Source organism: Cricetulus griseus, chromosome X (assembly GCF_003668045.3).
Source record: "Cricetulus griseus strain 17A/GY chromosome X, alternate assembly CriGri-PICRH-1.0, whole genome shotgun sequence".
Classification (NCBI taxonomy): domain Eukaryota; kingdom Metazoa; phylum Chordata; class Mammalia; order Rodentia; family Cricetidae; genus Cricetulus; species Cricetulus griseus.
In genome coordinates, this window is record NC_048604.1 from 11,635,526 (window position 1) to 11,646,743 (window position 11,218).

Below are 11,218 nucleotides of genomic sequence, written 5' to 3' on the forward strand. Positions count from 1 at the left end.
GACAGCTCACAACTGTCTGTAACTCCAGTTCTAAGGAGTCTGACCCCCTCACACAGACATGAAGACAGACAAAACACCAATGCACATAAAACAAGAATTCTTTTAAAAGTTGCTTTGAGATTCCATCACGCTCCAGTCAGAATAGCAAACATCAAATAAACAAAGGACAGTAAACGCTAGCAAGAATACGCTGGAAAGAGAAACCTTTGCGTGCTGCTGTGGCTACAAAAACATGTCCTCTTACTATGGAAGTCAGTGTGGAGATTTCTCAAAAAAATCAAAATTGAACTGTACTATAACCCAGATACACCTGTCCTGGGTATATAGTCTGTGTCAGTCAAGACTATATGCTACAGAATATTTTCTTGTTGCACTGTTCACAATAGCTATGAAGACTAGCCTAGATGCTGATCAACGGATGGATGGATAAAGTGTGCAACATACACAAATTGAATTTTACTCAGCCACAAGGAAGAATGAAACAGTAAAATCTGAAGTTCCACGTGGATGGATAGACCTGAAAAGTCTAACATTAAGCAAGATGACAAACTGAGAAATTCAAATACAGCATACTTTCTTTTTCTCAAGATTCTATTTATTTATTATGTATACAACACTCTGCTTCCATGAATATCTGCACACCAGATCTCATAACGAACGGATGCTTGTGAGCCACCATGTGGTTGCTGGGAATTGAACTCAGGTCCTCTGGAAGAACAGCCGGTGCTCTTAACCTCTGAGCCATCTCTCCAGCCCCCAGCATACTTTCTTTCACTATGGAAAATCTACACTTAGATATTACATATTTAAGTACACATGGGTTATGAAATACAAAGAGAAGCAGGGAAGTGGAGGAAGAGGTATCCAGGGATGTCAGGGTGTAATGCAATCCGTGGGACATGAAGACAAAAGCGCAGGGCTATCGCGGGAGAACAGGAACTAATAAGAGGGGACAAAGGGAACAGAAGCATCAGACAGAACTTCGGGCGAATAAGAACAAAGAAGATCGACAAGTATGGATGAAAATGCAATAATGAAACACATTGGTTGATATGCAAATGTAAACAATTGAAAAACTTATTCAAAGAATCCTGAGTGGCCGGTGAGACTGCTCAGTGGGCAGCTTGACTATAATTCCGGAGCTTGGGAAGCAGAGGATAAGGACTCCAGGCTCAAGCAGGCTCTGTACAAGTGAGAGACCCTGCCTCAAGTGTACAAAGCAGTGTGACTGAAGAAGACATCAATGTCAATCTCTGGCCTCAACACATACGCATCCATACACTTGCAAACATGCATACACCCTGCGTGGACACCATACAAGCACATACACGTACACACCAAAAATGTTTATTTATTTAAAGAGTCCTTTGTATACTTGGTATAAAAATTTCTTCATTAGGTATGTATTTTACAAGTATTTTTTTCTTAGTCTCTGGCTTGCCTTTGTGATTCTTTTCATGGTATCTCTCAGAAAGCAAATGATCTTTCCACTTTAATGAGTTTAGCTAGCTTCCCAGATTTTTTCAAGAATCATGCCTTTGGTGATATAGCCACAAGAACAGTCATCTAGATTTTCTTGTTTTCTTGGGCTCTTGTAGTTTTGAATTTTGCGCCAAGTCTGTGCTCTGTTTCAAGTCACGTACAGGCCCCCTCTGTCACACAGCAGTTTTTGAAGCAGCAAACTATTCCCATCACATTGCCTTACTCTGGCAAAGACAAGTCCACTGTTTTTATATGAGCCTTGTACTGGACTTTTTACTCTCCTCTCCTGGGTTCTACTTGTCCACAATACCTTATCGCCTCAGTGACAGTGGTTTCATAGTGTGATGTTGAATAGCATTACTCCTTTGAATGTGGTTTCCTTCAATATTGTGCTAGATACACCCTTCGCTTTCTAACACAACAGAGAGGGGAAAGTTGGCCATCCCCACAGAGTGGCATGCAAAGATTTTGACTATTTGCATTGCATCTATAGATAATTTCGGAAGATCTAAACTTTGACCGTATTGAGCCTTCCTCTTCATCCATGCATATATAGAATATGTATCTATTCACTGATGTCTACTTTGATATTTTTCATCAAACCTTTGAAGTTCCTCTGCAGTTTTAACAAAATATATCAAAGGGTACATTCATTTACTCTTTGATATAAATCTATAATCTTCTATTCCAGATATGTCCAATAATAAGAGTTCTGCTGATCTTCATTAATAAAGGTACTCATAGAAAATGAATATAATATACTCATAGAAAATGAGTATGATTTCAAGTAACATCTTATCTGAATTACAATAACAACGTTAAAAATTAAAAATCCTTTCAATTTTCATAATTGCTTTTCCATCCCTTAATTTTCTGGCTCACACATAATTAATGGTATTTTTTGGAGGATTGCCTTTATTGTGTCTTTTCAATGCCTTTATTTCTTTTTATTAATTATTTTTACATTTATTTATTTATTCATGGGGACAAGGCACTGTTAGAGTCCAACTTACAGGGTGAATTCTCTCCCTCCACCATGTGGGTCTTGTGATTGAACTCAGGCCATCAGGTCAGCAGCAAGTACCTTTACATGCTTGGGAGCTCTCCACCTCAGATTGTTTCTTTTTATAGTTATATTTCTCTGATTCCATATTTAATTAAATAAATTTGTTATCAAATTTAAATGGAATTTTAAAAGATTATGTGTAGATACCAATGATTCTCTGCTAACATTCAACTCAGATAGAGAGGAAATTTGCAGAGGTACACAGAGATACTTAACTGTTATAGTTTAATATAGGTGGTGCCCTACAAAACTCCATGTGCCCAAAACCTGGTCCTTATGATGTTATTCAGTCTTCTTAAAATTCCACAGCACCTTTAGGAGCTGGATGCTTATGTGATACCCTCAGATCTTTGGTGACATGGTCTTGGAGTGATTTAGGGCACCTAGATCTCCCCTTATATTGTGCTTCCTGGTTCATAATGTAAGTGTTGGTGTTGCTATTTTTTTCCACCACCATGAGTTTACACCATAGTGTGTCCCCACAGCACTTACCAGTCAACTTTTGAACATGAGCTTCAAAAAATATGAATCAAAATTATGAATCAATTGCCTCAGGTATTAGGTTGTGGCTATCAAAAGATGACTGATACACTACTCGCCTGAGCTTTACATACCCTGCAAGTGTTGCATGTTTCACAGAAGACCAAAAGTCATTCCAATGCCAATTATCAGAATTGCTATTAAACACTATAATTTTGGAATTGATTGAATTCAGTTTGCTTTTTTTGTTTTTGTTTGTTTGTTTGTTTGTTTGTTTTGGTTTTTCGAGACAGGGTTTCTCTGTGTAGCTTTGGAGCCTATCCTGGCACTCGCTCTGGAGACCAGGCTGGCCTCGAACTCACAGAGATCCACCTGCCTCTGCCTCCTGAGCGCTGGGATTAAAGACATGCGCCACCAACGCCCGGCGAATTCAGTTTGCTTTAAAGGATACCACAGACTCTGAAGACCCCCTACATAAGGCCTCAGCCTCCCTGGGGAGCAGAAAGGGTATGGGATAGGTAGGGTGTTAGTTGGGGGGGGCAGGGGAGGAGGGGAGGGAGAGGGACCTGGGATTGACATGTAAAATAATCTTCTTTCAAATTAAAATTAAAAAATTTAAAAAATAAGATAAACGTGAAAAAAATAAAAAATAAAGTAAGTGATGTCATCAAATGATATTTAAAATGGAGTAAGAATACACTCAATTTTGACTTCTCTGTGATTTTTGTTATTGTGGTTGTGACTCTCATTGTGTAGCATGGGCAGGTTTAGAAGTTATGGCAGTCTTCCTGCCTCAGCTTCCTCAGTGCTGAGATTCTAAGAGGTGTGAGTCAACACCTGACGTGACTCCTACTCGGGGCAGAGCAATCACAAAACTGAAAGGAACAAAAGTCAGCTTTAATCCCCATACAACCATCATTACAGTAAAGTTTTGAAAATGCCATTTCAAAGGTTTGTGGGGAAGGGGAAACAAAGTATGGCTTTGCATCTAATCTCTAATTATTAAGTATATTATGCATGCATGGAGACTATTAAAATCCTTTTTGTGCCCAGAACCCAGCATGAGAACTAACTGTAAATGTAAATGAAAGCTTCTATTTATCATGATCCATTAACCTCCCAGCAAAAAACCAAAAACAAACAAAAAAACCCCAACAGTGACATAGTTAGGAAAGAGGTGACATACTTAGCACAGGATCATTCCAGGAGAGTCTGATACAGAAAGGTTTATATGCAAAGATATAGATATCAAAAAACCACAATAGAGAAATGCAGACATTGCTAACAAATAACTAAGCTGCTAACTGGTAGACCCAAAGGCCTAGAAAAGAGAAGCCCTTAGAGGTCCTTTTCTCATGCATTATGATTTCTGGTGGTATGTTTGAATGGGATTCCCGTGTGGTGTGAGAATGTGTGTGTGTGTGTGTGTGTGTCTGTGTGTGTGCATCTATATGTGTTTCTTGTGCTTTTGCACTGGATTTTTCTTTAGTTTGTTTTTCTTGTTCTGGTTTGTTGGTTTTTCTTTTATCTCATTGTTTTTAGATGCCTGTTAGTTTTCTAATGAAAGAAAGAAAGGCTGTGGATTTGGGTGGGTGAGGCAACAGGAAAGCTTCTTAAGGGAATGCACTAATCAGGATATGCTTTATGAAAAATCTAATTTCAATAAGGAAAAGAAAAGAGAGGCATCTGAAATCCAAGCACCACTGAGAGTTGGTTTAAGTAACTTCATAAAAGGAGCTAAGAGGCCCGGTGTTGGTGGCGCACGCCTTTAATCCCAGCACTCAGTAGGCAGAGGCAGGCGGATCTCTGTGAGTTCGAGACCAGCCTAGAGCGAGTTCCAGAACAGCCTACTAAGTCACAGAGAAACCCTGTCACAAAAAAAGGAGCTAAGAGAATAGTCCCCTTTCTCTCACTCCCTCTCTCCATCTCTCTAACCTCATTCTCTCTCTGCAGTATTCTTAGTTTTTCCCTGTTATCTGAGCCCTGACTGGTGCTGAAGAGCATGGGAATCCATAGATAGAATATATGATGCCAGCCTCCCAAAACCAGAGTACACAGTGGGGCAGCACAGGGAGGAAACAGAAGTGGGGAAGGAAGCATCTCTTCAGCAACTGCATCTCATTGACTTCCATACCCTTCCTCCTGCACACAGATATTTAATGCTCCCTAGCCACATACTCTAGAGGATGGATTATGCCTGTATCACTATATATATGCCATATCAAGTATTCTTGACTCTGTCATTCTTATTGAGTTGATTGTTAAATATTTAGAATGTCCACTCAAATTACATGGTAAAATGAAACTCCACAGTCCTTTTTAAATTTTAATTCATGTGTAAGGGTATTTTGCCTGCATGTACATCTAGATACCATGTGTGTGAATTCTCATGGAGGTCACATAGGATCCTCTGGAACTGGAGCTACAAACATTTGCAAGCTGCCATATAGGTAGCAGAAACTGAAACAGCATCTCTGCAAGAGCAATGGGTGTTCATAACCACTGAGCCATTTCTCCAGCCACTGCTTAGTCTCCAAGTTTGTTGTGACTGTATGACTTACTTTGAACAATTAACATATAAATTTACAGGGTAAAATGCAAGTCATTGTACTTGTTTCCCATTGGTGAAGAAATAAATAAAACATGGAATAAGATGAAGAATTTTATCAGCTGGGGATACTGAATGACCCAGAGAAGCTGCTAGATAATCTGTGCTGCACCTATAAATAGCACTAAGCCACTGAAATTTAGAAGGTTTTGTTAAGGTATAACAACCTAGGTTATCTGAATTGATACCTTCCTGCAGGGTTTAAAACTCTGAATAAATATTACTCTATTTGTTATTCAGCAATGCTGTGCCAGACAGTTTAGAGATTTTTACAACGCTTACCAATATACATGTAATTCATTTCATATATGAATATACCTAGTTTATTTATCTGTTTTTTCATTGACAGAACACTTAGGATACACTACAGTTTTTTGCTCTTATGAATATGATGAAATGAACATGCTGGTATATGTCTTCTATGCCAATATACAAGAATGTTCCTGGGGAATACACTCAGGGAGGAACAATGAATGAGACTCTCAGCTTTTTCAAAGGAAGTGGCATATCAGGAGGAGACTTTGATCATTGAGAACTATACTTTCCACCAGAAAGCTTTTCAGAACTCTTTGCCCCTTAGGAGTGTTAATCTTCCTTCTCTCAGAACACTAAGATATGACATTTAGAGAAATGTATTTTAAAATTGATCTGACCTTGAGGAGACCAAAAACATCCTTAAAAATAAAAAAAATACCTTAGATAGCAATGGTTACAAACTAATGTCAACTATCCCCTTAAATTAACACCCAGAGGGCCTTGGAGACAGCTCAGTGCTTAAGAGCACTTGTTGCTCTTGCAGAGAACCTGGGTTCAATTCCCAACACACACATAGTGGCTCACTACCACCCATAATTCCAGTTCCAAGGGATTCAATGCTCTCTTCTGAACTCCAAGGAAACAAGACAAGTATATGATGTTTATACATATACCCATGTAGGCAAAATACCTATTGTAATGGATATTCTTGACTATATCTACAATGAACTATAATCCATAAATGGAGGGCACACTTGTGATCCAGACCTTAAGGCGAGAAGACAACATGCCTTTGATCTGGACCCTGAGGCTGGAAGGCACACCTTAAATATGAGCCACACTTCCTGCTGGGAGCACAGCAAAAGAAGGAAGGGGGTGTGCTCATTCTCCACCTGCTTGCCCCTGCCTTGTCATTCTATCCATTGCTTCATGGGCATTGGGGCCTACGTCTTTGGGATTCCAGCATACACAGATGACAAGCTGAAACACCCAGCCTCGTGGGACTGAGCAATTGGATTCTTGACTTTTTATTCACAGCTAGCCATTGTTGGACTGAAGCGTACCAGTCATTTTGTGTGTGTGTGTGTGTGTGTGTGTGTGTGTGGAGAGAGAGAGAGAGAGTGAGAAGAGAGGGTGAGAGAGAGATTCATTTTGTAAGATTTCTGACTCTAGAGAACCCTGACTAACATATTTATACATACAAAATTTTCTAAAATATAAAATAATATGTTCTTCCCCTGAAAACTCTCCCAGGAAAAAGAACAAATTGAAATAAATAAAGTAATTTAATCTGGAATAGTTTCATGAACAATTTCCTTTTGTATTATATTATGATAAGGCTACATAATCAGTCACTAACACACTGATTCAAGTATAGGAACAATTGGCCAATAAATATTAAGTTGCCAACCACAGGTCACAAGAAGAGAGTATGAAAATTATTCTTCTGCATTATATTTTCTCCACATTTTCAGTTTACATTGCTAATACCAAGAAATCATCATATAAGTGAGAAATAGAATAATGAGGATGATTCCCCTCCCTCAAAGGTCCTGAGAAACAAAAGGGCATTTTGGAAATATTCACTAAGAAAGGAAAATCCATGCTGGGTGTGGTACCATAAGCCTTTAATCCCAGTCCATAAAAGGCAAAGGCAGGCGGATTGCTAGGGATTCAAAGTCAGTCTTGTCTACACAGTGAATTCCGGGACAGTGAAGGCTACACAGTGAGACCCTGTCTCAAACAAAAGAAGGGAGGAGCCCATTGGTGGTAGCACAAGCCTTTAACCCCAGCATTCAGGAGGCAGAGACAGGCAGATCTCTGTTAGTTTGAGGCAAGCCTGGTCTACAGAGCAAGTTCCAGGACAGCCAGGACTACACAGAGGAACCCTGTCTTGAAAAACCAAAAAGAGACTCTGGGATGTCCTGGCCTGGGGACTGCAGGAAGGTCAACTCACCCCCTGCGAACCAAGCAACCACTTGTCTGCTGACACACTGTGCTAGTACTGCTCCCATCCACCGGAAGAGGGAGTGCCTCAAACCCGCCAGCACCCACTGTGAGACCCGAGTACTGGACCTGTTTGCACCCTCTGGAAGAGAACCTTGAACCCGTACCCACCAGGAGAGGAAGGGATCCCACTTGAACCCACTGGAAGAAGGCATGGGAAGATGACAATATAAGAACACATTCAACAACAGAAAAAACAATGTGACACCAACAGAGTCTAGGAACTCTACACAAGCAAGGCCTGAACACTCCAACACAGATGAAGCAGAAGACAACAACCTTAAAAATAACTTCATGAAGATGATAGAGACCCTGAAAGAGAAAATCCTTTAAAGAAATGGAAGAAAAGACAAACCAAAAATTGCAAGAAAAAATACAAACAGTGCAAGGTTTGAAAGCTGAAATAGAGACAATAAAAAAAACATATTCTGAGGGAATTCTGGAATTAGAAAAGATGGGTAAATGATCAGGAACTACAGATACAAGCATAACCAATAAAATACAAGAGATGGAAGAGAGAATCTCAGGAGTTGAAGTTACACTAGGAGAAATAGATTCATCAACCAAAGAAAATCTTGAGTCCAACAAATCCCTAACATTAAATATCCAGGAAATATGGGATACCATGAAAAGGCCAAAGCTAAGAATAATAGATATAGAAGAAGGTAAAGAAACCCAACTCAAAGGTGCAGAAAACATATTCAACGAAATCATAGAAGAAAACTTTCCCAACCTAAAGAAAGACATGGTAATGAAAGTACAAGAAGCCTACAGAACACCAAAAAGTCCCCTCATGGGGCTGGAGAGATGGAACAGTGGTTAAGAGCACTGACTGTTCTTCTAGATGACCTGGGTTCAATTCCCAGCACCCACATGGCAGCTTATAACTGTCTTTAACTCCAGTTCTAGGGGATCTAACAACTTTATACCAATGCACATAAAATACAGTTAAACAAATTATTTTTTTAAAAAGTCCCCTCGTCACATAATAATCAAAACACCAAACGTACAGAATAAATACAGAATATTAAGAGCAACACAGGAAAAAGGCCAAGTAACATATAAAGGCAAACCTATAAGAATTTCACCAGACTTCTCCATGGAAACTCAGAAAGCCAGATAGATATTCTACCAAATGTCGTGGATAGATATTCTACCAAAATTAATGCCACGATGCCAGCCCATACTACTATATCCAGCCAGGCTTTCAATCAATATAGATTGAGAAAACAAGATATTCCAGGACAAAACCAGATTTAAACAATACATATCTGCTAATCCAGCCCTACAGAAAGTTCTGGAAGGAAAATTCCAACCCAGGGAAGTTAACTACACCCACAAAAACATAGGCAATAGATAATCCCACTTTCCCAACAGCCAAAAGAGAAGGGGAGGGAATTCACACACAATACCATCACCACCAACAAATCCAAAACAAATAAGAATTAATGTTTGCAGACTCTGGATGGCCTGGACCACCAGGACGGGTTCCCTTGTGTGCAGTCTCCAGGCCTCAGGAAGCTCCGAGCAGAGCACCGGAGGGCCGTCTTTCTTAAATACTAAATATCCATTTCAAGACACAATGAAATTGTTTACAATGAAATTTGTTATAGGCCCATGCCCAAGCTATCTCCATACTTTTCTTTCTAGCTTAAGATGATGCACAGCTCCCTCTGCCTTTGCTCAGTCCATCTGACCCTTGCCCACCTTGCCATCTCTACATGGGAAGACTTGCTCAAGACAAAAAGACCGTGCATTGACTTTGCCTTGTGAGTTCCCCTGACCCTACCTACCAGAGCACCATATCCACACTCTCAGTGAACAAGTCATGCACCGGCTGGGATGGGGCAACTTTAACTGAGAAGGAAGGGAGGGAAATCCAGTGGGTAAGGGAGGAATGAGGGATAAATAACACTAGGGATATATGGAAAGGAGGTAAGAAATTGTATTCATCTATGTTGACTTAAAATTACACATATCTAAATGCAAGTCTATACATTCACATATAGTTGAAATGAATTTACACAACTTGGGATAGCAATGCACCCCATAGATTATCTAACAAAAACACAAGTGCTGGGCATGGGAAATTCCTTTTGAGATATTGGTCAAGTGAGCACAAAATAATATAGATCATTGCCATTTTGCCCTTGGTTGCCTCAGAAACCAGAGGTAAGACCATATACTTTGAACACAGGAATCCAGCTGAAACTGACCTGGACGCCTCCTTCCTCAGGAGTAGCTCTCATTGTACCAGAAGGAGCTATGAAAACTGTCAAAAGAGAAACACAATTAATAATGCTACCTAGGCATATACTTACAAACCTCAACAGTGAACAGAATAACAAGATAACCAAAACAGTGAAATAGTGGCACTTACATCCTGGGGATAGCCAACAGTCATCTAAATGGACCTAAACACTACTCAATATGCAGGAGTTCATGCCTGGTACTGGAAGAGAGAATTCATAGACCCTAGAAGAGAACCTATTACTATCACTATCCTAGGCCAATATAATTTCTAACTATATTCTAAACACAGGTAAGAGTAGCTCTCTTTCTTCATCAAAGAAGTTTCTTTTTGCAACAGATGAAGACCATTATAGAAATTTTAAACTCATCAAAATACAGAGAACAAGTGACCGTGGGGAAGGTGCTCAGCACGGGTTGATCCATCGATGGCGACGGCATAACCCTTGCTACTTAGCCTCAGAAGATGGGCAGAAGACGGGCAGACAGCTCATAGGACCAAGAGGACCACCGCATCTGCTGCTAGATTGTGTTCTCTAGACATGATAGGAGAGCGGCACCCATGAAATCTCAACAATAGGGCTGTCTTAATAAGATCGGGAAAATAATACCAGTGGACATGCCACCACGGATAGAGGAAGTCTCGCAGGCTTCCATCCCTAGATGAAAGCAGGTATTTAACAACTAATGGGATAGGAGGAACCTGCCTTCTCTAGAGATGCACCACCTGATAGGTTTTCCAATCCCAAGTGGTCAGCCCGAAAAACATATACATAATGAGCAGCACTAAAAGAACAAAGCTGGTTTAATTATATGTAACATGATAATTAAATTATTCAAGACCATGGGAAAGATTTCATTAGACTCAGATGAGGGATGCAGACAACATGAGGGAGCAGAAAGATTGAGTCAGGCGAAGAATAGAAGAAAACAAGAAAGGAGATACCATAATAGAGGGAGACATTTTAGGTTTACAGAGAAATCAGGCACTAGAGAAATGTCTGGAGATCTAGATGACACCAGCTAACAATCTAAGTAACAGAGGAGAGGCTACCTTAAATGCCCTCCCT

General features: G+C 39.9%; 1 protein-coding gene across 1 annotated transcript in view; it reads left to right on the forward strand.

Moving 5' to 3' along the window:
• Positions 1–899: 899 nt before the first annotated feature.
• Positions 900–11,218, forward strand: part of Cdr1 (cerebellar degeneration related protein 1) — a gene marked incomplete at its 3' end in the record, with an annotated part of 75,630 nt that continues 65,311 nt past the window's right edge. Inside the window, 1 exon segment of the mRNA XM_035450127.1 lies at positions 900–1,013. Coding sequence (XP_035306018.1) covers positions 900–1,013 — 114 coding nt within the window.